At 43.4% G+C, this 27,737-nt stretch overlaps 1 protein-coding gene and 1 long non-coding RNA gene across 6 annotated transcripts in view; one reads left to right on the plus strand and one right to left on the minus strand.

The window, feature by feature from the left end:
• The window catches only part of CA1H5orf58 (chromosome A1 C5orf58 homolog), a 16,720-nt gene extending 14,521 nt beyond the window's left edge, over positions 1 to 2,199 (minus strand). Inside the window, exons 1-2 of one of the 4 annotated variants that reach the window (XM_045035745.1) lie at positions 2,103 to 2,199; positions 623 to 676 (exon numbers count right to left, since the gene is read on the minus strand). In XM_045035745.1, coding sequence (XP_044891680.1) covers positions 623 to 652 — 30 coding nt within the window. In that variant the 5' untranslated portion in view covers positions 653 to 676; positions 2,103 to 2,199. Of the gene's footprint in view, positions 1 to 519; positions 677 to 2,102 lie in introns of those variants that run through there. The other 3 variants (XM_023259707.2, XM_045035750.1, XM_045035753.1) reach the window with 3 other exon arrangements.
• Positions 2,132 to 21,566, plus strand: LOC123379600. Of its 2 annotated transcripts, none has more exons than XR_006584248.1 (4): positions 2,132 to 2,352; positions 7,825 to 7,965; positions 9,175 to 9,428; positions 15,828 to 15,928. It is a non-coding gene; the product is annotated as an uncharacterized LOC123379600 (long non-coding RNA). The 2 variants fall into 2 exon arrangements; XR_006584247.1 differs by lacking the exon at positions 15,828 to 15,928 and adding an exon at positions 20,426 to 21,566 and having other exon boundaries at positions 2,133 to 2,352.
• The last annotated feature ends 6,171 nt before the right edge of the window (positions 21,567 to 27,737 follow it).

Consider the following 27,737-nt stretch of genomic DNA (forward strand, 5'->3'; position numbering starts at 1 on the left):
ATGGTAAGAATTCTAACATAGTAATGCATCAGCTTGTTTATACTTTCCAAAGATTCATAGGATAAAGTTTCTTCTTTAATGGAACCAGATAACATGATGGGACCCTTACAACCGAAATGCAGATGTCCCGTGTTCAGAAAGCCTCAGCACTTATAAACTATCTTAGAATTAAGTAGTCATATAAAACCTTCTTTAATTTTGTTTATGTAAGACAGTGTATTTTTCTAACTTATTTTTGAAGGATAAAGTCCACAGTAAACCTCAAAGTAAGATTCAATTATAATTCATAAACTAACAAGATGGCAAAATGGCGACTTTTAATTTAATTTTGGGACATAGGGCAATACACTTTTTAAAAAAATCCTAGTTAATTGAAATGTGTAAATCAACAGGTTACAATGTTGCATGTACAGTACATATTTTTAACCAATTGCATCAGATACAAACACATAAACAGGTTTACTAAAAACTAATCTTAGCCACTGAAATGTCTCAAAAAGACTTGAAATAATAACCCACAATTAGCACACACAACTCCAGCAATGTAAAAGGCGAGTAATTATGGGTCAGGCTGCTTGTCCAAGATAATGAAAATAAACTAAACTTCAAGTCAATTTCTTGCCTCTGCTTTCTCCTGAGTCCAGAAATTCATCCTGTATCACTCACTTCAGAGCCACTACAAAGAAATAAAAATTTTGTTTTCCAAACAACGAATAAAATATACTCTGCACCCACCTACAAGCCCCTGCAAGCCAAAAAGGGAATGGTAGTTGTCTTACTTGGTTGGGTATAGCAAATCAAAAGATTTATGTTTGAGGGAAAAAGAAAGATGAGGGGAAGGGGAGGGGGAGAGGGAGGGAAGGGAAGGGAGGGAAAAGAAGGGAAGAGGAAGGGGTAGAGGAGGGGAAGGGAAGGGGAAGGAAATGAAGGGAAGGAAGGGAAAGGAGGGAAAAGGGAAAGAAAGGAAGGGAAAGGAAGGGGAAGGAAAGCAAGGGAAGGGAGAGATAGGGAAGGGAAGGGGAAGGAAAGGATGAAATAACTTTAAACATAAAGAATAGGGGTGCCTGGGTGGCTCAGTTGGTTAAGCATCCGACCTCGGCTGAAGTCATGACCCCACCCTCAGTGAGTTCCAGCCCCGCGTCGGGCTCTGTGCTGTCAGCTCAGTGCCTGGAGCCTGCTTTGGATTCTGTTTCCCTCTCTCTCTCTCTGCCTCTCCCCTGTCTGTTGCTCTCTCAAAAATAAACAAACATTTAAAACAATTTTTTTAATTTAGAATGTTTGTAAAAAAAAAAATTAAAATTAAAAAACCAAGAGACAAGTAGAAACTAAGTGGATAGAGATATGCCGGAGAAAGTTGACCGCCCCCCGCCCCCCCAGCAGGGTCGGGTTTCCCGCCGTCCTTGAGTGCCCCTGGATGGGTGGGGTCAGGGGCAGAGCTGGGACTGGACCCCACTGGACTGGAGAGATGGGTTAGGCCATTGGTCAGAAAAAGGAGAGGCCGGTCAAAGGACATTCCCCAGGAGTGACAAGTGGTGAGCAGCCTCTAGGGACAGAGGAAATGGTGGACTAAGAGGCCAAGATACTGTAGACACTAACGCAACTAAGGCACTAACCTTCAACCAGTTGGCCTGGAGGCACAGTTCGTTCTGGCCTTCAACCTGGGGGATTATCATCCCTAGAGCGTTTGTTCTAAAGGCCACCCCCTCCTCCTCAGCCCAACCTCCACCCGCGAGGAGTCCTCGGGTGCCGCTGGCCTGCCCAGCCGGCACTTGGTGACTGAAGATAGCCCCCTCGAAGCTTCCACAACCCCTCTGCTCCCAAACCGGACCAGTAGCATGTACAATGCGCCCGGCGTGACCCTGCCCTTGGGACGACCACCCGCACTGCCTGGATCCATCCAACCATCAGTTCCTTCTAGATCTAACCCATGGCAGTGAGGAGCCTCAGGCCCTTAGGGCCTGCCCACTGGGACGCCGCCGACGGAGTCTGAAGCAGCCTGGAAATTTCAACAGCCTCCACCTGCCCCCTCCCCAAACCTGATTAGGATTTTTTGAGACCCAGTAACCTCGTTTTGTCCACAAACCAACCCTGTCTAGACTCACCTGGCCAGCCAACTCTCACAAAAACTCTGACTGCAGGTGGGGCGGGGCCGAAAGTAATGGCGGGGAATGTGCTTCCTGATTGGCCAGCTTCTCCACCTGGTGCATCCTGGGAGTTGTAGTCCCAGGCAAGGCACTGTAGGAGAAAGTTCTGGATGCGAGACTGGAAGTGACTAGCAGTGACCTGTGGGCTGAGGGGGAGAGAGGGAAAGGTGTTGACGTTTTACTTCCTGTGTGCCAGGCGCTGTGCTAGGTGAGTCCCAGCCCTTAATCTGCATTCAGTTTTAACAGTAAAAGAGTGTGATTAAGGCCAGACTCTGGACTGAAACTGCTCAGGTTTGAATCTGACTCCAGCATTACGTTTAGCTAGAGAGGTGCTGGTAAGCACTTTAATCATTTAGAGTCCAAATGTCCTCATCTATCATGTGGAGGGCATAATAACTACCTTCTAGTTTTCTTTTGAGGGGTAAGTGAGATAATGCATCAAAGGGACTTGGCAGATGATGTGTCCAATAAATGTTCGCTATTACCATTCTTATAAATCCTTACAGGTGAGTGAAGAGTACAGTAGAGTGGAATACTTGCTGGTGAAGAAGCTGGGATTCAAGCCATCTTTGCTAGATTCTCTGGCACTACAGAGGACTCTCTGGGACTACCATCTCTGGGGCTGACTCAAAGACATTTCTTAGTGCCCTCGGGAATGGGGAATGGGCTTAGACTTTCTAAACAAGTCTTTGCCTTCTCTAAGCCTCCCCTAAAATACCCAGCAGCCTCTTGAACCAGTGTTTTCCTGACAACCCGCAGCACATAGTCTGCTGTGTATTTTATACTCAGTTACTTTCAGTTTGACACTAGTGTTTGCTGTCTGATGCAGAGTTAGATGAGGAGGGACATGCAGAACCAACTCAGTCCTAAGGAGAACTACCTATGTAATCTTGGAAATGAGTACCTGCCTTCCTCCCAACCTCAGTTTCCTCGTCTGTTTCTTTATGAGAGGGATGGGCTAGATCAGTGTTTCCTAAATTTCACTCACTGTAAGGCCACTGTTACGACTATTTGCTCTAAACTATGTACTACCTGTTTTATTACCTTAGTATTTTAAATTTATTTTCCTTTAAAATTTAAATCTACTTAAAATTTTTTTATATCATCAATGTAAACAGAAGGTGACAGGCAAAATAAAGACTGTGGAAATAAGACAATATCTGTAACCATCAAGACGTTCTTGCCTCCTGATGGCTATGTTCCTGCAGCTGGATCTTCTTTGTGAAGATGGGTTATTATGTGTTACAGAAATGTTAAACATAGTCTAGCACAAACTGAGGATTTCTTTTTGATGTGAGTAGGATTGAAAGAGTTGCACAGGGAATAACTCTCACTCGTGATTATGTGTTGTTTAATGCCTGTGTGCCATATAAAACCATCTCTCATCCCTCGTAGGATATGTCCCACGCTTTGCTCAACCTAGAATTAGGTGCTGTCCCTTTCTAGGACACCTTCATTCTCAACATGCTATGGTGCCTTTCAAAACTCACCCCAATCCTGGAAGGAGTCTTCCTGAATTAATCCTACCCAAATCTGCAGTTTCATACCAGTCTCTGCCAAGGCTTCCCTCACTAATTTTAACTGTGGACACTTGCTGGTGTCAGTCCAGCATTTTCTTATTTCTGATATATGCGCTGAGCATTTGTTACCTAATTCTTCGAGTGCTGAGTGGGGGGGGGGGGGAAGAGGCACAGAAGGTCAGCTAACAAACGTTCATTTAGCACTCACTGTGTATTAAGAATTGCGTTAGAGGTGGGGCACCTGGGTGGCTCAGTTGGTTCAGTTTCTGACTTTGGCTCGGGTCATGATCTCGCGGTTCATGAGTTCAAGCCCTGCGCCGGGCTCTGTGCTAATAGTTCAGAGCCTGGAGCCTGCTTCAGATTCTGTGTCTTCCTTTCTCTTTGCCCCTCCCCTGCTCACACTCTGTCTCTCTCTCTCAAAAATAAATAAACACTAAAATAATTTCAAAAAAAGAAAAGAATTATGTTAGAGGGGAACCTGGGTGGTTCAGTCAGTTAAGCGTCCAACTCTTGGCTTCAGCTAGGGTCATGATCTCACAGTTTGTGAGTTCGAGCCCCACATCAGGCTCTGTGCTGACGGCCTAGAGCCTGCTTGGGATTCTCTCTCTCTCTCTCTCTCTCTCTCTCTCCCCCTCCACCGCCCCCCATCTCTCTGCCCCTCCCCCGTTTCCTCTCTCTCTCTCAAAATAAATAAACTTAAAAAAATTAAAGAATTATGTTAGAAGCTTTCATCTTCTAACAGCGCTCTGAGGTAGCTATTATCACCCCAGCTGTGTGGAAAACAAAGCTTAAGATCAGAGTCTAGTGCCTCCTCAGGGGCACAAGACCAGATTCACATTCTGTATGTGCAACTCCAGAGTCTTCTGTTCTTTTCTCTGCACCAAGTGGTCTCCCAGTCCAGGATACCATCTGTTGAAACAAGTACATCATGGCTCCATAACGTCCGGGCTTCACAAATCATTGAACTTAAACACGCAGGTACTAATGCACATACAAGCATAAAAGTAACCAACATAAGTTGAGCTACATTTATTTTTCAAATTAAGGACATTAACAAAACAAAAATAACTGCCATCACTGTTTTTGTAAAAGCAGAGATAATTTAATTTAACATCAAATGAGAAAGGAAGAAAGAAGAAAGCTAATAGTAATTTCAGAGTAAGACCAGCTTAATAAAAATCTTACTGGATGTGTCTCTTTTTTCCTCTCCCCCTTACATTTCTGCAGACTACTAAAAACTGGACCTCAGACGTGCATCCAGATGTGTGTTTGGAAACTCCACAGAGGTCATAGCAGGAGGAAATAAAGTGTTTAAGAGAAGTAGGGTGAAAAGCATAGGTGGGTTGAGAGAGCATTAAGACCGAGAATCCTGAGCAGCCGGAGATGATGGGGGCGGGGCTTGGTAGGATGTGGTGCCTGTGGGGCTCTACCGTCTCAAACACACGGACTCCATTCACAGGATGTTTTCGCTTGTTACTTCAAACACTTGTTTGAAGTACCTGTCTCAGGTCAGATACCTGTGGTTTAGGACTCTGCTCACAGGAGTTCTGATGGAATCCAAAGAACTCCCACCCATCTTGAATGCTGATGACTTCTTATAAGTAGATTCAAATGCTGTAATTTGGAAAAGATCATCATTAAGCTTTTAAAGAAAAAGAAGAAAAAGAATCAATTTTGTGTTTTTTTTTTTTAAATACATGGTATAAGAGGAAAAAAGAGATGCGGACTCAGAAGAAGATAGATTGTAATAATGTATTTTCCTTCATAAATATGTCTTAGAGCAATGATGACTACTTATTGTAGTGCTTTTCCTTCTTAAGTAACTATAGATTCTTTTTTCTTTTCCTGAGAAACCAAAACTTTAAAAGCATGATCTGCTGCTTCTTGAGACTATTATAGATGAGGCCCTGAAAAATCTGTCTTCCTTAATAAGTTTGCCATGCTCTACTAGAACTCAACACAGGTTACTGTTGTTGATTCTAATGTTGATCAAATAAAGAAGATTAAAAAGCTGGTAAATTCTCCCATAAAAAGAAAAGCTGTTACAGAACGACAAGGTGATTAAGCATTTTATGGAGTCGGGTGCGAGTGCCTCAGTTAGTTTTATTGCGAATTCTTGATTTAAAGTCTTTCATTTCCAGGAAATCAAATTGAGTAAAATATCTCACTTCTTGCACTTGCTCTCAGAGTTCCCATTCACAACATTTCCATGCTCATCATCAATTAGAAGTGCTGGGCTTTGTGCCTGTGGACTGGCTTCCTGCAGGAGAGCCAACTCCCATCTGAATATGGCTTTGTGCAACCTTCTTGCATAGAAATTTAGGAGGTGACAAGCACGTGCTTAGATCATAACTTGTGGTGCATGACCAGTGTCTGGTAGATCAAGGTAATCCTCATGTGCCAGAACAACCAATGCTCTCCCCCTAGCCAATCATGTAAAAAAAGTGAGAAGGCACGTGACTTCCACCACTGTGGTCTGCAGAGAAAGTGGGTTCCTGGGCATTGTCTTCTTCAAACAGCTGATGTTTCATTGGGAAAAATCATTTTCTTTTTCTCCAGGACAAATACTTCTGAGCTATAGAAAGGTGTTGTTAACGAAAACCCACATGGCTCACTGTGACTCTTTTCACTTCTAATTAAGAAATTACATAAAAGAAGGAAATCCTGCCATTTGTGAAACAGGAATGGACCTTGAGGCCATTATGCTGAGTGAAATACGTCAGACAGAGACTTTTATGTAGCATCTAAAAGCATGGAACTCATAGAAACAGATTGTAGAATGGCAGTTACCAGAGTTTAGGGGTGGGGGAAATGTGAAGATGTTAGGTAAAGGGTACAGATTTCCACTTATAAGATGAATAAATTCCAAGGATCCAAACTGGTGACTATTGTTAACAATACTCTATTGTATATTTGAAAGTTGCTGTGAAAGTCGTGCTTTAATGTTTTCGCCATAAAAACAATAAAATGCTTATTATGTGAAGTCAAGAATGTATTAACTAACCTTATTGTGGTAAACATTTCACAATAGATTTGTATATAAAGTCATCCCACTGTACACCTTAAACTTAATGTCATATGTCAATTATATCTCAATAAATCTGAGGGAAAAAGAAATTACAGTCTGTACCAACATTTTCCTCTGAAATAGGAAGCTACCCAAATACAGTTGCCAGGTAAAATACAGCACATCCAGTTAAATTTGAATTTTAAGTAAACAACAAATAATTTCTCTTTTACCGTATTTCCTGAATATTGTGCAGCACATACTTATATTAAAAATTCATCTGTTTATCTAAGAGTCAAATTTAACTGGGAATCCCGTACTTTTATTTGCAAAATTTGGCAACCCTAGGCCCCAAACACTTCAACCCTAAAAAGAAAAGCAAACAGTCTAAAGGCTTGTAGATTCAGTAGGTATGGAAGCCAAGAGAGAAGATTGAAGTTTTCCAACTTGATGCCAGAAATAATAAAATGCATACACTTACTGTGCCAGAATTTGGCCCTCTTCTTCCTTCAACATTCCTGTGATGCAAGAATGAAGTTAGGTCTTTGAGAAAGCAGATGGGCAAAAGTTGATGCTATTCGACATGGTGCTGTTTTTGACAGTTGCTTGCCTGTTTGTCTGAAAACTCTTTGTGCCTGGCTTTTTAGAAAATGCCTTCATCCAGCAAGGCATATTCATGATACGAGTTGTGTTTATTTCCAGAGATCCACCAATCAGAGAAAACCTTTTCTGTCCCCAAATAAAATATGTTTCCAATTCTATCTTGTCAGCCCGGCATCCCCCTGACGATACTTCTCCTGTTTATTAAAGACATAGATCCTGATCAGATGTTTCTCCCCCTAGGCAATACCCTCAACTCCCGACGCCTCACCCACGTCAGCCAGCCTTGCACTGAAAAATCAGCATCTTCGTGAAAACAATTATATTATGTTCACAAAGTTAATTACAATAGAATATAAGTGTGTACTCACCATTTTTTAAGCAAAACAACGTGTGTGGGCATAAAAGCAAGTTTGGAAGAATATACACCCAATTGTTAGCAAACATCTCTGGGTAGTAAGATTTACAGGTGATTTCATTTCTCTGTGTTTATTTATTTAGCCCAGCTGTGACTTTAGTTCCAATCCACTTCTCTGTATTTTACACTCTCCAGGGCATTTCTCAACCTGGTACAACATCAATCACTGTAAAGCAGAATTCCTCAAGCTTTATGGTACACAACAGTTACTTATGATGCTTGTGAAAATGCAGATTCCCAGGCTCGCCCTGAAGACTTTGATTTAATATGTCTAAGGTAAGGGTCCCTAAATCTGCATTCTTAACTCCTCCTTCTTCCATTTTAACCTAGTTCAACTGTAGACCATACTGTGAGGCATGGAGACTTAAGGTCTTCACTGGGCATCTTTTGCAAATCCCACATGCATGACCATAGTTGAAACTTATTTTGGCCACTGGTGCCAGAATTCATTCACTATGCACAGACACACAGACACACACACACACACACACACACACACACACACACATACATATATATAATGTATGTTATATATAAATATATATATTGCATATATATTAATGCAATATATATTATGTATATATAATTTTCAGGCATAAATCAGGTCCATTTAATCTCCCTTTGAGAGAGGAAAGTGTTTGGGTGGAAGCTCCCCCTCCCCAGCACGGCAGTGGCACCTCACCACGTCTGTTTGGTTTGCAGAGCGGGGAGGAAGGGGATGCACATTTCAGCTTCCAGTTCTTCCTAATTTAGGTCTTGATTCCTTCTGTCTCCTAGGCTTTTTGTTTGTTTCCTTCCAGTTTCACTTGCCACTGTGCCAGAAGGTGTAGTGCTAAGGTCTGAGCTTTCATGTGGTTTTTAAAGACATTTACATGTTTAAATGTAACTCTTGGTACTAGAACTCTGCCTACCCCTGGCTCTGGGGCCATCCCCCTGGTGTGGGAAACCACCAGGCCCTTCCTGCGCTGCTAGCAATGGCATCCTCCTTGGTTTTGCTGCTGCTGCTCCTGCCTGCTGTCACCTGCCCACGCTACATACTACAGCTGGATGAGCTTTTTAAGATGTAAATTAGATCATGTCGTTCTCTGGCTTAAAAGCCTTCAGTGGTTTCCTGTAGCCCTGGGAAGAAACACCCACCTGCTGACCCTGTCTATAAGGCCCTGAGCTCCAGTCTGTCTCCCCCTCAGTCATTCACTCCACGCCCATGCCAACAACTGTTTTGCAGTTGTTTCCTTCTGACGTTCCCACACTGGCTCCTTTTCACACTTTGGGGTTCAGGGGGGCCAACCTCTTCTGTCACCCCACTCTCCATCCCAGTGTCTTGTTTCCATAGAACACTCGATATAATTTGTAATTTTAAAATGTATGTTTCTGTTTACTTTTTCGTTTTGTTTGGGTCACACATATATACCTCTTGGAAAGGCAGGGAACTTTCGTCTTGTTCCCCATCACCCACTCATTGTTACTGTTGTACCCTCTGCCTAGCACAACTCTGGGAATATAGTAAGTGCTCAATACGTCTTCGTGCGGTTCACTTCAGCCTGTGTAAATGAATCGGCCTGCTGCTATAGTGATATCCTCAAGAGTCAGAGAAACCAAGCTGGGCGTTAGCACCTGCCGCTCCTGCCAGCAAAGCTCTGACAGTGGAAGCCATCCCCCCACCTTCATGACTTCTGAGCCTTCTGAGAGAGGGAGAGTCCCCATGGTGGCTAAGCAGAAAGTGGATGAACCACAATAAGGTAAACACCAAGCATTCTCCCTTCGTTCCGTCTGCTTTCTCATTCTGATACACAGACCAAAGATCCCAGACAGTCATGAAAAGCAGACTCATGGCTGTTCTAGAAAACAACAACAGGCCTGAAAGCCTCAAAGCAGCCTTGTGTGGGAAGGATCACGAAACCATCAGGGCTGTGGATCATCACTTGAATAAAAATCAAATGACTTAGGATCTGTCCAAAATGAAGGATGTTTTAATACTTTGTGTGTAAAAACACTGATATTTTGCTTCTTTTTTATTAAACGGATTTTATTATTTTCCAGAATCTTGTCAGCATAATCGTTTTATGGGTGGATGAAATACTCAGCCCTGCCGCTGCAGGGGCTCTTTCACAGCAATTACCTTGTGGCACTTTCGCTGTAATTAGGTTTTTGCCGAGGATTTTTCCCCGGGTCTGTGTAATAAATGAAATATGACCAGAATTTAAATTTGTCAATTACAAGCAAGCGTAGTGCATAAACACACCACAGAGCCATGAATTCCAAACCACAGGCTGTTGCTGGGGGGCAGACGCTCTGAAAATTAAAATGGAAATAAAACTACTGACTGGCAAGCAAAAAGTGGCCCCCAAAGAAAGCAAATCTCCCCTAACACTCATGTATGATTCTACCCAATGGTGTGAGCTCTTGATTACAAATTTTTCAGTGTGTACTGACAAGTCAAGGAATAGCATTGGATTTGTGTTAAAATAACCTACACAGGCCTCTGATCTCCTACCCTATGAATTCCTATGTTTCTTGAGGCCGGATCCAAAAGATCTTGGACATGGTGGGGCAGACCCCCACTGCAGTATGCAGTCTGGTGGTGGTAGTCTCTCTGAGTGGCTCAAGGATGGACAGATTTGGGGACTGGCTCTGCTGTCTACCAGCGGCTGCTAGTTCCCCGGACCTGACTTCCATAATTGCTCCTCTGGGGCCCTCTGCCGACCATCTCTTGTACAGGGGGAAATTCTAGGAGTTTGCACTGTTGAGGACTCGGACAAATCATTTATTTCATTAAAACAACCATCAAACAAAAGCAAATTTTTTAAATTTGCATGTATAAAAGCCCTAGGCAAGGAAAAAGGAACTCATATATTTTTTTAAAATGTTTATTTATTTTGAGAGAGAGAGAGAGAGAGAGATAGAGAACATGAACAGGGGAGAAGCAGAGAGAGAGAGAGAGAGAGAGAGAGGGAGGGAGACAGAGACAGAGAGAGAGAGAGAATCCCAAGAGGCCCTGCGCTGTCACTGCAGAGCCCAACATGTGACTTAAACTCACGAAACGTGAGGCCGTGACCTGAGCCAAAACCAAGAGTCAGATGCTTAACTGACTGAGCCACCCAGGCACCCCAGGAACTCACATTTTTATAAACTCACTGAGTATGTGCATTAATGCATGCAGTGAATCTTTTTTGAATATCTCTTCTTGGTGTCTGTGTCAGACACCAGGTTTTAGGCATTTAGGAGTTGAGCCCAAACCCAAAAGTGTCTTGCTTGTCTGGAGCCAGACATGGACAGCTCATGGTCTGGAGGAGGAGACAAACTGGGGTCCACAAATGGCACAAATGCATATTAAGTGACAATTTAATTAGGCACTGTATAGGAAGAAGACATGTCATGGTGTGTGTCCCTGAGGTAGGAGCATTCAGGCTGAGATCAGAAGGGGAGAAGAACATTCTTGGCAGCGGTAACAACATGTTCACGGGCCCTGTGTCAGAGGACAGCCTAGAGGATATGATGGCTTGAAAACATGTCTGGCAAGGCTGGGGTGCAGAGAGTAAGGGAATGCCTAGGGCAAAAAGAGACTGGAGAAGGGAGAGGTTGGACTCTGGCAGAGCCATGGAGGTTGTGTGGATTATGGTTTCTCCTGATACCTGTGGGAAGCCACTAAGTGTTCTTACACAGGTGGAGGATGGGAATGGTGGTGGTTGATATAATCACATTTGTGGTTCGGAAAGATGATCCTGGCTTCATGAAGGACAACAGATAGAAAGAGGACAAGAATAGGCTCAAGAAGTCCAGTTAGGAGTCTAGTGCAGTAGTCCACGTGAAAGATGGCAGTGAGTTGTTCGAAATGGTGGCAGAAGAGATGGAAATGAGATCAGAGAGAGCGTTTAGGGGATAGAATCAGCACTGCCTCGGTGATGAGTGATACATGGTGATGGAAGGAAGGGGATGTTAAAAATGGCTTAGGTTGTCTCATTTAATTGTTCCAGCCGTGCAAAATAGCATTACCCCCATTTTACACATGAGGGAGTTGAGCTCAGAGAGGTTTACTGTTGGGCTTGAGATCATTCAGTTGGGAAAGGGCAGGGCCATATGCCTACTACTCCCTCACAGCATCTCTGATGTTGTAGGGGGTGTTTGCTTAGAAACTCATCTCCCCCACATCCTTTCAATGTATCCCCTACATCTTTTTTTTTTTTAATGTTACTTATTTATTTTGAGAGAGACATAGAAACTGTGAACAGTGAAGAGCAGAGAGAGAGAGGGGGAGAGAAAATCCCAAGTAGGCTCCACGCTGTCAGCACAAGCCCGATGTAAGACTCAGTCCCACAAACTGTGAGATCATGACCTGAGCCAAAATTGAGAGTTGGATGCTTAACCGACTGAGCCACCCAGGCGCCTCCTAACATTCTTAAGAACACTCCAAAAACTTATGTGTTTGTTTCCTTGTCTTTCTTTTCTGCTAGACTGTGAGGTTGTTGAGGCCTGTATTGTCAGGCCTTTATTTGCCCCTGAATTGTCAATACTTAGTCCAGTGCCTGGCTCAGAGTAGGAGCCAGGGAGTATTTATTGAGTGAATAAGAAAATCTTCACCCATCTCCTAGAGAAGGGAGGTAGTTGGAGGGCAATGTGTGTTTTAAGCAACATTCTCACTGGCCTAATTCTCTTTTATACCAGGACCACAGTTTGGGAATTTTTGCTGGAATGCTCAAAAAGGACTGTTAAGAAGAATCTAGAAGTTTCTAGTAGCCTAGTGTGGTTAAAAGAGCACAGGTTTAGAATCCTGTGGCTCTGGTTTTACATCCCAGCGCCTCAGTTTATAAGTTATGCATTCTAGAATACCTATCCTCTTTGAGAAGTCAGTGTCCTTATATGTAAAGTGAGGAAATTTCAGTATTTACTTAATAGGGCTATTGTGAAGATTGCATTTGGTCATCTGTGCTAACTGCTTGACACATGAATATATAAATTTCCTATTTTTGTAGAAAAGAAGGGTCAGAATTTCATGGCTAGCCAAGAACATGGATGAGGTTGGTACTTTCTCTCCACCTGACCTCAAAGTTCCTGTCACGTACAGACTACTCTTCCTGTGGTTTATTCTGGAATGAGGGAAGAGGAAGTTGGCTCTCTGGGGGTCCCTGACAAGCTGACAGATGTCTCCTAAGGCAGCTTTCAACAGAGAGCTCTTTATTATTATTATTATTCTTTGTGATTTACAGTGTGTGCCTACAAGCCTCTGGGCACGATCACGGAGTAGGAATGGAATTAATAAATTGGATCTGGTTCTTGCTTAATTCATGGCTCTGACAAAATTAAAAATGGAGACAGGTAGGATAGCCTAAACAAACAAAGTGTCCCAAAGCCTGGATTCCGGGACACATAGTGCTGTAGGAGGAACACTCCACAGCCAGAACTGTGGCTAAAGCCAGGCAGACATCCAGATGGAGTAGAGAAGCCTGAGAACATCCTAGAAAGCAACAAATCCTTTCCAAAGGAAATCCAAACCTGTTGGATTTAAGCAACCCATGAGTCTGGGATCATATATGCATGGGTTCAAATTCTGAGTGTACTGCTTATTTGTATAATCTTAACAAATGGCTCAGGGTCACTCAGCTGGTTATTTGCAGAACTGGATTTTGATGCAAATCTGAACCCAAGCTTGTGGTTTTTAGCCATTTTAAGAGAGAAAAAATAATTTCCCCTCTACCCTTCTAAGTTCGTGGTTGAGACTCCCTATAGTAAAAGAATAATAAGAGAAAAACAGACAGAAGTTTATTAACATTGTTAAAAAACAAAAATGCAACTGGGTAAATTTTATTTATTTATTTATTTTGAGAAAGAGAGCATGTGCACACACAAGCATGCATGGGAGAGGCAGAGGGAGAGGGAGAGAGAGAATCTTAAGCAGGCTCCCTACCCAGTGTGGAGCCCGATGCAGGGCTCAATCCCATAACTGTGAGATTATGACCTGAGCCAAAATCAAGAGTCAGAGGCTCAACTGACTGAGCCACCCAGGTGCCTCCAACTGAGTAAATTTTAAAGATCTTACTGACCTCATTCGATGATTCATGAATCTGGCAGCATCCCATCTACTTGATAGAAAGGAACTCTGAGGAGCTATACAAACACACAAAACAACAACAACAACAAAAAACCCCAAACTTATAGACAAAGGGGAGAAGGAACTAGGAAGTTATATTGGGCAAAAAACTATGTTGGTTATTGCAAGGTTATTTTCCTTTAGGGTGGTAGGGGTCTATCACGCAGAGTACCTAATAAGCACCCATCAGGTGATTCCTGATCGACTGGTTTAAGATTCCATTTTGGGGAGAGCTGAAATGGTAATTTAATTAAGTCTGGGTTTGGTGATGTGAGGTTTAATGTAAGTGACTCCATTTTGGGGATGTTGTCTTATTGTTAGCAAAATGTATGTATATGTCATGTAAACATGGGAGAAAAACTGAGTACCTCTCCAAGATATCCCCAGCCACCAGCTTAAACACTATCTTCCTCTAGACAAAAGAAAGATGTTGGGAAGGGGAGGAAGATGGCCAATTTGGGGGAGGTTACCAGAAAAAGCATAAGAAGTAAGGATAAGTAAGGATGAAGTCTGTGCCTTCCCCACTAATAAGAGTTTCTTGTGACTTAGAGTCATCCTTCTCTTCTTGGTAGAGAGAGGGAGACACTTACAAATGGAGACTTTCTTTATGAATGTAAATGTCCCTTGCAAAAGGGTAACTTCTACTCTGTTTTATAGCTTCTCCTGTGTCTGCATGTTCTCAAAAATAATCAGCTCAAAATAATTCTTATGCTGAAGAGGCACATTTTGGAGTGGTATATTATGCTACCCTTCACCATTATATTGTTTATGAACATAGTATGGCATATTGTCGTTGCTTAAATATTTACTGCATAACTATGAATTCCTTAAAATGAATGCCTAGTATACAGAAGGGGTTCAATGTATGCATGCTAGAAGTTTTGCTGTCTTAGATTTTTTTCCCCCTGAAATTCCTCACCCCCTCAATACCCCATTCCCACTGCACAAGTACAAGTATATTGATCACTGGAACAAGCGTCTTTGAGGGATACATCCTGAGACCTTCACAAAATAACAAATTCACAATATAAAAATAATATCTGCATAGCATGGGGCTGTCTTTCAAATATCATTTCCCCCCTAAGTCATGAGGCCCCTGGGTAAATCCTCACATCACACATTAACTATTGACTTTCCCCCCTATCATCCATCCCGTGGACACACTTCACAAAGAAACATAGTTCTGATCTTGCAAGAATTGCCCCCGTATGTGCTGTAGAGTCAAGGAGTGATGCAAGGGGGCAATGGGCAGTGGTGGGGCTCTCTTCCTCCAGCTCAAGGTCAGCAGGATTCAAATTCACCCCTCAGCAAGATGTCAACCGGCCATGTGTCACTCAGTACCCTTTGGGGTGCTGGCCCATAGTAAAAGCCAGCAAATGCTAGGCCAGGTCGGTAGTGCTGTGAAGGCCCTGGGGGCCATTCCTTCCCCAAGGCCAGGCCCAACCTTCTTTTGGACCACAAATACCCTCTCCTACTTTGATCATGAATTTTCTAACATTTCCAGGCTTACATCTTATCCTACTTGATGTATTGTTTTTAATGTAAATTTTTTCCTAGCCACAAAACTAAAACCATCACGGACCACCAGAAAAGCACCCAGAAAGAAAAACAAACAAACAAACACATCACCGGTCATCTCTCCACGTAGGGAATATAACTGCTAACATTTTTGGCAAAGCCTTCCTTTCTACTCCGCCCACCCCCATCCCACTCCACTGTACAGCTTTTGAAAAGAGGTATTCCCTCAAATGTTCTCATGTTAAGAAAAGGGGAGAAAAGGGTCCTTATGTTATCCCTTCCAGAAAGAACCCAAGTAATCCCTATTATGTAAACTCTTTCAAAGAAACAGTCTGTTCAAAACTGTCGTGAAGTCATTTGTTGCTATGGCAATGCTTGGCCCAAGAGTGCAATAAACAACCATCCTGACTCCAGCCTCTAAACAGAAGCTGCCATTATCTCCCTCAGAGCTCTTCAGGGGAGCTCATTTTGCCAAAGTTATTCATTTAAATTAGCAGCTCCTTTCTTAGTCACTTGAATTTCTTTTGCTTCCTAGGAAGCCACACCAGGCGGCTGAGAAAGCAGTTAGGGCAATAAATTGAGAGGCTGAGGACTGGGGACAGCACTCCTTCCGTGGTGGCCTTCTGTGGATCTGCGATAAAGGCAGGTTCTTTTCTCTGCTGGGTACACAGTCTAACATCTTAGATGCATGTCACCCAGGGCAAAGTAAGGTTGGGTGTTGGGCTTAGGAGGACAATCATGGTGAAAGTTCTGACAACAGCGTAATCAACCCAGGTAACTTTTCTGAACTAAAAATACGGAGCAAATCTCACAGAGAGTATTCTGGAAAGCTTTTTGCAATTTTATGTACAGCTGCAGAATATTATGGCTGAAGGGATGAGAGGTGGGAGTGGGGTGGGGAAAGATATTCAACATGCTTAACATGCATGATTTCATTAGATTCTGACGACACTCCTATAGAGGCAGGCAGCATATCTTTTTTTTTTTTTTTCTTTCTTTCCTGTTTTACAGATAAGGAAGCAGAGACTTGGAGAGATTAAGTGACTTGCCCAAGATCCCTGACCAGAAAGTGGTAGAGCCAGTTTCAAACTCTTGCTCTTTACCTTGGAAACTGCTTTCTTGACCCTCACACTATACTGCCCCAAAGGGCTGGAATAGACATGCATGGAGCTCCTACTCTACGCACAGAGTGCTGGAGATTTTACATACGTTGTTTAAATGTCACAATTGGCCTGTGTAGGTGTTATCATTCCCATTTGTCAGATGGGGAAGCTGAGACCCCAAGATGTGGTTCACTCAGGTTTGTCCAGCCAGCTCTAGTATACAAGGGTTTGAACTCATGGCTGCTAGACTTCAAAGCCTATGCTTGTTCGTCTACACAGCATTGCCTGGTACCTAGAAATCATTAAGCCTAACACTGTCTTTTTACCAACAAGGAAACAGAGCCCTGGAAATACTAAGTGGCTTGCCCAATGACATCCTTCAAGGTCTAGAGACTGCCTCCCTCCAGCCTGAGCAGGCAGATGGAAGAGAGTTCATTTGCTCTAAGCTGGCCTGGTGTGCATTAGGTCAAGTCCCAAGGGTGGCTGTCTACAAAAGCTACTGTACTTGAAGAGTGTGTGTTCAGAGTGGGATCACACTGGAGTCTTGGGCCATTTATTCTCTATTCCTGGTCATCTCGTCCCCCTAACCCAACTCCTATGTCCAGGAGAATTCATCCTGGAAGCAAAGCGTCAAAGGCCTTCCTCCAAACAACATTTCTGACATTAGCCCTTATTTATTAGGACTGTTCCCTCCCTGCTGGGTCACTGAGGCTGGTGGTATGGCTTCCAAAGGTCACAGATCCTGTCAATCAGGTTCCCAGATGACCTCCTGTTGCAGGTTCTGGTAACTGCTCTCCCCTCTTCCCCTTCAGGCTAGGGGTAGAAATGGTGCCCGGCTGTTTTTAGCCACAGGGGTACTGACCCAGAACCTTCTGTTTTACCCAATCTTGCGCACACTTTTGTAAACTGTCTGTTTAATAATTGTCCAATTTGAGTATTTCCTGCTGGGACCATGACAAATACACTCCCCCAGTTATTCTCTGACTCATCACCCAATTTCTTTCCTGCCCAATACTTACCACATTCAGTAATTGTTACATTTATTTTGTATTTGCTTTCTTAATGTCTTTTTCTCCCCAGAATGCAAACTCAGAAGGACCAGGACTTTATTGATTTATTATAAAACATCGTTCCCTAAAGTCAGGTTGGCCATCTTCACAGTCCCACTGTCAGTGTTGCAGGAGCTAGCAGGAATGATTGGTTGCAATTGGCTATAATGTTGGTGACCATCTCAAATGAAAGGGCTCTTCTAAGACTCTTTTTCAAGGTGCAAGCAAAGGTTGCATGTCCGATTTATACCTGGGCCTGATTGCCATTTGTTTCTCTGGATTTGTCCTGGATACTTTCTACTGTGATGATGCCCTCAGGATCATAATTATCATCATGTCGAGGTCAAATTCATCTCGGCCAGTAAGCCGTAGCCACCAAGTATGTGTGCTAGGTAGTGCTGCGGTGCTGGGGACTGTAGCCAGGAGAAAGGGAAACCCACCTGTGTGGGACCTGACCTGCCTTTGGCTGTGGTTCTCAGATGGGTGTTCGTTGTCTGGCCAGACACGCTCAGAGAAATCCCATGGAATGTACACTTGGGAACAGAAATGAAAACTCCACTCACAAGTCCATCCGGATAATTTATCAAGGGATACTCAGGAAGAGCCGTTCATTTGGTGCCTGAAGGAAGACTCACATTTCAGACCCACAGGGATGAGCACTCTCAAAATCATGGGTCCCAGGGATGCCCCTGGCTGCCTTCGGAGGATAGTCTCAGCTTCACTTCACTAGCCAAAGCTTTTAGCCTTGCATTAGCTGCAGGGGCAGATAGCACTGAGCTTGAATTTCAGGCTCTGAAGTCTTCTAACTTGGTTGAAATCCTGGCTTTCCCACTTAAGAACTCCAAGACTCCGGGGCGCCTGGGCGGCTCAGTTGGTTGAGCGTCTGACTTCCGCTCAGGTCATGATCTCACGGTTCGTGGGTTTGAGCGCCATGTTGGGCTCTGTACTGACAGCTCAGAGCCTGGAGCCTGCTTCAGATTCTGTGTCTCCCTCTCTCTCTCTCTGCCCCTCCCCCCCACTCGTGCTCTGTCTCTCAAAAATAAATACATGTTAAAAAAATTAAAAAAAAAAAAAAAAAAAGAACTCCAAGACTCTGAGCAGCTTACATACGGATTCCCATCTGTATGATGGGAATGCCTACACCTTCTCCTGAGGGTTGTGAAGGTTAGGCTGAACGAGATAATGCAGGAAAGCCACTGAGCGCATATTCAATGAAGGGTAAACTGCAATTTTAGGGAGATGTCAGATTTCCCATCTGCCAGTTCTGCTCGGTAATTTTTTTTTTTTAATTTTTTTTTCAACGTTTATTTATTTTTGGGACAGAGAGAGACAGAGCATGAACAGGTGAGGGGCAGAGAGAGAGGGAGACACAGAATCGGAACCAGGCTCCAGGCTCTGAGCCATCAGCCCAGAGCCTGACGCGGGGCTCGAACTCCCGGACCGCGAGATCGTGACCTGGCTGAAGTCGGACGCTTAACCGACTGTGCCACCCAGGCGCCCCTGCTCGGTAATTTTTAAACAACCCAGTTTCCCAGCCACTTACTCCTGCACCCCTTTCCTTTGAGTTTCAGTGTTTTCTTAAAGTAGTCATTTAGATTGTTTTTTGTTTCCACTCCAACCAAAAGCTTAAAAGGTTTAGTTGTCATTCCTTTGAGAACCCTGATGGGCAGGTTACAGAAGATGCTTACTGATAAGAGGTATTTGGGCTTCCCAGTCCTGCCCCAGGACTCTTTAGCCATCTCTCCTCACCTAGGTTCATTCACCTGGACCCAGGAGCGTTTTTGGAGCCAGGGAGCATGTGAACTAGTGAAGGAAGTGCAGGGTCTGGGCTGGACAGGTCTGGGTTAGAATCCTGAATCTGCCACTCACTTAGATGTGTGAATTCATGTGCCCTGCCGAGTGGCTCTAGCCCCAGTTTCCTCATTTGTGAATACTGTGTGAGAAACATTTGGGCCCAGGGTTCAGAAATGGAAGCTATTTCTATTATGCTGAGGGTTTTATTCTTTACCTTGGAGGAGCTGCTAATATACTTGGGATGACAAAATGAGTATTTCTAAAATGCCCATGTTGGGTCAGATAGTGACTCCTGGTTAAAGTTCTTGAGGGGCTCCCGGGTGGCCCAGTCGGTTAAGCGTCTGACTTCAGCTCAGGTCATGATCTCACAGTTCGTGATCTCCCAGTCCTGTATCGAGCCCTGCATCGGACTCTGTGCTGACATCTCAAAGCCTGGAGCCTGCTTCAGATTCTGTGTCTGCCTCTCTCTCTGCTCTTCCCCCACTCATGCTCTGTCTCTCTCTCTCTCACAAAAATAAATAAACATTAAAAAAAAAAAAAAGTTCTTGAGCCATTGCATTTCTGAGCTTTCTACTCACGTTACAGATGGCTGCCTGGGACTTCAGTATAGATCTGATCAAAGGCTAATTTCTTCACTTTCTTTCTTCCTTTTTGGAGGGAGTATGCTGAAGTTCGCAATTAGATGCTCAAAACAGGACAATTCCTACAGGGAGTACTGCCCCTGTCTGCTCCACATCATTCAAAAGAGAGCAATGACCTGGCAGGTGCTTTTGAGGTGTGGGGCCTGCCCAGTGTCCAGTTCTTCATCACGGCCGAGAAAGCTGCCCACCGGCCTTGCCACTCGCTCTCCAGCTCTACCCAACCCTCTGCCATTCCCAGACACACAGGCTGCTCTTTGCGGCTTTGCCTTGACCGCCACGATGCCCTCCCCTCCTGTTTTCTCCTTGTCTGTTACTTCTTCCAGGCACAGATGCTGTGGCACACCAAAGCTCTAAAGCAGTGCTTCTCAAAGCATGGGCTTTGACAGGGGTCAGTTTGCAAATGGGTGCTGGTCTACAAGGGGAAGGGCAAAGACAGCAATTTGACAGAGTAATTTTATGTCTGTTGAATCTAATAACCATAAGTTTGTGGTATTATTTTGTATATCTCTGGTTTTTAATTTTCACTTTTCTTATTGTTTTTTACAGAAACATTGGTGAGGGAACAGAAACAAAAAACAGAACTTGTGCTACCCGCACCTGGTCTGAGAAGCACTGCTCCAGGCTAATGTTACCAGCTTTGGCTTGATTGTCCCTGAGCCCTCCCCAGCCCTACCATCCTCCCCATCTCTCCTTTCCACCATATTCCTGCTCCTACCTGCTTCCGGCCTTGAACCTGCAGATGTGACCTTCCTCCTGCTGGCGGCTCTTCTGACCTCTCCCCATTTAGCCTCTGCCCCCCAGCCATCTAGAGCAACTCAGATGTGACTTCCTCAGCCAGACCTTCCCAACACACCCTCAGTCTCAGGGCTCTCCTTGTCCTTTTGTATCACGTGTTGTTCCTCTTTCTTCCGGGCACCTGATCCCCGCTGGAGAGTTTCCTGGGAGCTCCACTGTTTAATGCTAGACCTACCCGATCCCCCCAGCTGCATGAAGGCAGGCACCACCGTACTGGCTTGTCCATCACCATCTCCTGGTTTCCCGTAAGATGCCTAGCACATATGAGGTGCCCAGGGAACATTTTTAGTTTTGGCACATTAAATGATTGAGGAAATGGATAATCAACGGAACTCAAAGATCACTATAGCCATATTAGTGAACCATCTGTCTGCCTCTGGGAAGAGTTGCTCATTTCATCTTTCTGACCTCTTATGCTTTACTAAGCCTTTTCTAAAAATTGCATTTCTTCCACCATATACTCCCCCAAAAGCAAGGCCTTGGCATCAGGGAGAACTGAGTTTAAATCCCAGTTTCTCCACCACCCAGCTGTACGACCTTAGGCAAGTGATCTGAGCTGTCTGAGACTCAGTTTTCCTCATTTATAAAATGGATATAGAAACACCTACTTCACAGGATTCTTAGAAAATTAGATGAGGTAGTAAAATTCAAAACACCGAGCAGACCTGTCCAGAGTAGATGCTCAACCAGTATTAATTCTTTTCTCCTCCCTTGTCTCCTCCATACTCTGTTATGACTTCACGAAGCCACAGGCAGTGCCTTGGTCATCATTGTACCTCAGGAGCTTGAGATACAGCAGGTGCTAAATAGAAGTGTGTTGAGTGAACGGATAAATAACCCATTATTAAATTATTATTATTAAGTTGTTAAATAAAAAGTAATTTGATCAATATTTTCTGTTTCTTAATCCACAAAAGGGGGGATAGGAAGCTTTATTGCTAAGAGAATTAAAATAATGCATGTAAGTGCTTAACACAGAAGCGTTCAATAATTGGTAGTTGTTATCATTATAAATAATAAAAACAATACATTAGATGGTATCTCCCAATCCTCAGGACCAAGTTTGTTGGAAGTAAATCAAGCAAGTGAAAAAAAGAAAAAAGAAAAAAATGCCGTGAACAGTGGTTTGGCTCCACTCCCCAGGTGTCGTGAGGGGGTGTAAGTAGGTCCCAAGCACTAACGCGAGTCTGGCTATAGTCAGGAGAGACAGCAGGGGGTGCTGTTTCCTCATTAAAGAGACAGCCAACTCTCACCGGTGCAGCTTTGATCCAGATTTTGAGAGCCGAGTTCGGCTGCAGGTTGAGGAGCAGCAAGTTCCTGTGGCAGGAATCCTGCAGGTTCTGAACAGAGGTCCCCTGACTAAGATTCCCATGTCTGGGGCCCTACACGTCAGCCCCTGTGGTCTTTGACTGGCTTTGGCCTGCAGGCTAATCACTCAGCCTCTTCTGCGTTGCCACCCCGAAGGGAGGCATCACAGAGGACTCAAGAGGGAGAGAAGCAGAGAACAGGACCCTAGCACCTCAAGGCGCCCTCCCCGCTGCATTTGGTTCTGTTCCCCTCACCAGACCCCACCGGGGGCAGGTGGAGACAGGGGTGGTGCTGAGGCTGCTGAGGGTTGCCCTTCCTTATTCTCTCTGGCACAAAGGCTCCCATGGGCTAGCCCCAGCCTTTAAAGAACACCCGGTGTTCATCAGGGTACGAATATATAGAAATACCTACAAATAAAAAAATAGGGTGTTTTAAATTTGTTCCAAAATCCTGTTGACAGTGGAGTGGGGGAGAATGTAAATGAAACAAGGTTGGCCGCGAGTTATATGTGACGACACATGCGAGTTCACTGTACTTCTCGTTCTACTTTGGAATATATTTGAAATCTTTCCAAAAGGAAGTTTTTAAAATGGGATACATAGTGCCTTGCCTAAGATTTTGCTGGGCAATATTAGGAATCTTTCCAGTGAAGACAGAGGAGGCAGGCTACAGAGTAGCACTGGTAGGTGATGTTTATTATTCTCAAAAGTCAGCCACTATCAGAGCTGGATAAAAAGAAAGATGACAGGTAAGCATGTTGAAGCAATTCTTCCAGAAGAGGGAGGAAGGTAACATGTGATTGGGCCTTGAAGCGTGCATGTAAGTTAGTCAAGAAGATAGGAGCAGACTTACCATGTATGTTAATTGCCCTACGCCTGGAATCAGCCATTTCTCCCATGAAGCCCTGTTTCTTTGTACTGGTTAATGGCATTTAGGGCCTACAGTCTGGAAGGGTTCCTTTTAAAAACATATCCCTACCGCCATTATCATACCTAAATATTTAACAATCATTCCTTAAAATACAAATCCTCTTAATAATTTTTTTTTAGAATTTATTTATTTATTTTTGAGAGAGAGAGAGAGAGGCAGAGAGAGAAGGAGAGAGAGAATCCCAAGCAGGCTACGTGCTGAGAGTATGGAGCCTGACCCAGGGTTCAATCTCACAAAACGTGAGATCATGACCTGACCCGAAATCAAGTCAGACGCTTTACTGACTGAGCCACCCAGGTGCCTCTATAAATTCTCTTAAAATAATAACTCTCATGTGAAATTTTCAAGTACATTCACTTATCTTGGCCTTCACATCCTATTCTCACAACTTACTCTTCAAAATTTATTGTGTGAGGCAGTAATGCTAACAACGTGTGCTAGTCCACCATGTGAGGGGCTTCACGTAATTCACTGAACACTTGCAACATGACAAAGGGTAAGGAATACTACCCCCGTTTCAGAGAGAGGAAAACTGAGGCTTAGAAATGAAATTACTTCCTTATGAATAGAAGCTCATACAGAATAGCATAAGTGGCCTAATTCTGGGCCCTCTGCTCTTTGTTCTATGATACGCGAGGAATAGGGCATATGTGGAAGGCAGACACAATCATTTTGTTTCAGACGTTATCATTTTAAAATGTCATTTAAATATATAGTATTTGTTACTGGTTATTATGATTCGTGTTATCCTAGTCTATATTTAAGCAACCCCTCATAAAATAAATTATCTTTGTCTTGGATGTAACTAGTCTTTTTAAAAAGTATTACTATTGGAAATAACAAAATTTCACCTCTTAGTTTGGAGAAAAGCCTGTGTTTATTTTTTCCTTCTTTATAGAGGACTTGAAAGCCAAGGATCTTAGTGAAATCAATTTTAGGGATTTTCCAGAGAGGGTTGCAAACTGTTTATCAAGTTCACATTGATTTCTCCCCCACATGAATTGCCAACTACACAGGTAGAACAAAGAGGATTTTCTTTCCTCCTCCTTATAGCCCTCCTAAAGAAACGTCTTTGAAACAAGAATGCAGAAATAAATACACACATCCATGGTCCTCAAGGCTCTGAGGTTACAATCTGTAATTATTTCTCTTGTTTAAATTGACCACATTGTACTATTATTCACTTTGTTTAACATACACTTAGTATGAGGCAATGTTCAAATCACTTTACAAATGCCTCCTCATTTAATCTTCCTGTGAAAACCTCTCAGATAGATGTTATCATCATACCCATCTTATAGATGAAGAAACTGAGGCACAAAGAGGTAAAGTAATTTGCCTAAGGTGGTACAGCTAGTAAGCTATGGGGCCCTGATCTGAGTCTGTGTGCCTAACCACTATGTATGCTGCCTCTTCAACTGTGGGCCTCCTCGGAAGCAACATTCACGCCCACAGGACTGAAGACCCTGTAGCTAAGAGCCCATTTCCTGTTGGTCGATGGCCCTGAAAAAAAAAAGTACCTTCGATACTTAAGAATGATCTTGCCTGACTCGAGGTTTCAGACCAGATTAGCAGAACTCTTCTCTCTTGGTTCTGGACAAAGGAGATTAGGAATTTGAAATGATGTCCTTTATTTTTCTTAATCAAGTTTAAGTTTGGACAAAGAAAACAGAAATCTTGTTTGTGGGGCTTGATTCTGCTTGAGGCCAGACCATCGTGTGCTGTGAGACATCCAACTTCTGGATGAAGACTCCATTCTACCTACAGGTAGTCAGGCTTCCATGGCAGCGGCCAGCTGAATATCTGTCTGATGCTTTTGCCTTTAACACGGCTTTCACAAGAATCATCATGATAATAATTATAATAACATAACAAATCACAATCATAGTGGCCAACATTTATCCAGTGTTTGCCAGTGCTAAGAGCTCCCCGGGTCTAATGTTTGATGATGCTCACAATAAAGCCATGAGAGAGAGCAATGCTTATATGCATTTTACAGATGAGGAAACTGAGGTGCAGAGAAGTTAGGTAACTCGCTTCAAGTCACAGAGCTGCAGATTTGGGATTCAAAACCAGGTCTGTCTGACCAGGGCCTGAGTGAGTTTTCCAAACTGCCCTCACATTATAGAATCATGGGCTTAACTTAAAGCCCTCATCAATGCACATGAGAATTCAGTTTAATGTTTCTCTTTAGTTTTCCTTTCTTTTTTTAATTCACGGACCAAATATTTCCTGTGTCACTGTTCTGTACTATGATATGGTCAATAATGGGAAACAAAACATAGTTCTTGCATCATGGGACTAAAAAGAACTAAAAGGGAGAGAGATTGGGCCTTTCCATGGAGATTAAGAGGGAACAAAACAAGCTAGTATCCTGGTCCTGGAGATTCCTTAGAAGGGGCACTTCTCCAGTCTAGGATTTAGGGAAGGCTTCCTGGAGAAAGTGACATCTAGGCTGTGACAAAAGGAACAAACCAGAGTTTAGCAGGAAAAATTGGAATTAGGACAGGGGGCATACTGGGCATAAGGAAAAGCATTTGCTCAAATATGAGACAAAATCAGACACTTTTCAGGCAAATGCCAGAAATTTAGCATGATCTGATCTGAACTGGGGGTGAAAAGGGGCAGTAAGAGAGAAAACTAGAAAATTAAGAACTGATTTTTTTAGGGACTTATATGCTCTGCAAGAGTTTATATTTGGCTCCTGGGGTGGTAGGGAAACTTCCAAAGGGGGTTCTGTCTTGGGATGCCCATGAGCTGTCAGCCACAGAAATCATCCTTTTCTGGCATACTACTTAAGAGTTGAGGCCTGACAGTGGGACTGGCCATTTGGTAAGGAGACCGTCCTGGGACAGTCAGAATGCCTGGTGATGGTAATGTCAGCACCTGGTAAGTCGCCAATGATTTCTAAGTTCCCTGTGGTTGCTCAAAAGCCAGCTAATGCCCCAAGGCAGGATGTCATTCATGATACTTTTTAAAGATGCTTCTCCAGAAAATGAAGGTTACCCACCCAGCGCATAAGAGTGGTGCCTGGGATACTGAGCAGAGATTAGGAAATCAGGTGTGCATCTTGGGAAAAATGCAAACTGTATTAATTGGTGTATTAATTGGTATGTAGTTTACTCTACTATGGAAGAAAACCATTTACTTATTTGAAATATTACACTTTTATAGAGCTTAAGAGTTTGGGCTTTCAACTCAGACATATATCAGTTCAAACTTAGGCTTTGTTGTCTATTTGCTGAAGCACTTGGGGCCACTTATGACACTCTTTGTGCCCAGATTTCCAGGTCTCTAAAATGGCGATACTAAGAGTAACTACCTTTTATGGCATTTGGGACTACTAGGTCAATTAAGTGAGACAATGTAGAGAAGGTATTTACCACCGTGCCTGGCATGTAACATTCAATAAATGGTGAACATTAATATTTCAGGTAAGTCTCCTTAAGAGCTGAATGACAAACAACTCTCAAAGGTATACACATTTAAACACTGGACATGTAAAGCTGAAGGAATGAATTAATAATGGTAGAATTTCAGACAGAGGGGAAGAATTAGGACACAGAACAGGGTTGAACCATTCTTGGAGTAATACCTTTAGCTTATCATACCACATCTGACAATCCCTTTCATTCTCCCTCTCTCTTTTTAACATTTTATTTGGAAATAGTTTCAAACTTACAGAAAAGTAAATACACCCATTAGATTAATCTATTAACGTTTTGCCTCATTTGCCTTTTTTCTCTGCGCACAAACATGCAGTTGCACACACACTTTTCTTTTTCTTTTTTGTTTCATATGTTCTTATTTATACTTTTTCTGAATCAGAATCTCACCTTCACACACACCTTTTCTGAGCCATATGAAGAAGTTGCCTTTCACCTCTGCATCCTGTACTGTGTGTTTCCCAAGGATGAAGGTGTTCTCTTACATGATCACGGCAGAGTCACCAACACTATAACTTCAAGGTCGATACACCATTTTTATCTAGTCTATCATCCACATTCCAATTTTGTCAGCTGACCACAAAGGTACTTTATAGTGCTTTTCCCTTCAAGGTCAGTTTCCAGTCAAGAACCAAGCTTTGCATTTAGTTGTCATTTTTGTTTGGTCTCTTTTAATATGGAATGTTCTCATCCCGTTCTGCCTTGACATCAGTCTCTCTCTCTCTCTCTCTCTCTCTCTCTCTCTGAAACAAAAAAGGGGGCGTCAGACATACCTTGGTTTGAATCCTGGCTTTCTCACTTTAGGGGCTGAGAGACCCCCAGCAGCCTATTTCATGTGCCGAGCCTCGGTCTTCTCATCTGCTAGATGGGACCAGTAAGAGTCTATGTTGGGAACTCCATGAAACCATGGGTGGCGCTAAGGCACTTGGTGAGGAGCCTCGGACCTAGTAAATGCTCAGTGCATTTGATTAATGTAATAAGCATACTGTTATTAATAATGTGTTGGTAATGTAATGTTATCAGCGTAGCTCTGCCATTTCCTTGCTGGGTGAACTTGAAGCATTAGCTTTGCCTCTCAGAGACTCAATATCCTTGGCTGTCAGAATGGAGCTTTTATTTTTATTTTTTTTATTTATTTACCTGGAAAGAGAGAGAGAGAGAGACAGAGAGAGAGAGAGAAAGCAAGAGAGCACACAAGCGGGAGAGGGCCAGAGAGAAGAGAGAGAGAAAATCCCAAGCAGGGTCCACACCATCAGTGCAGAGCCCGATGCAGGACTCGAACTCACGAACTGTGAGATCACGACCTTAGCCGAAAGCAAGAGTCGGATGTTTAACCAGCTGACCCACCCAGGAGCCCCCATGACGGAACTTTTAATAGT

The sequence above is a fragment of the Felis catus genome, chromosome A1 (genome assembly GCF_018350175.1).
Source record: "Felis catus isolate Fca126 chromosome A1, F.catus_Fca126_mat1.0, whole genome shotgun sequence".
NCBI lineage: Eukaryota > Metazoa > Chordata > Mammalia > Carnivora > Felidae > Felis > Felis catus.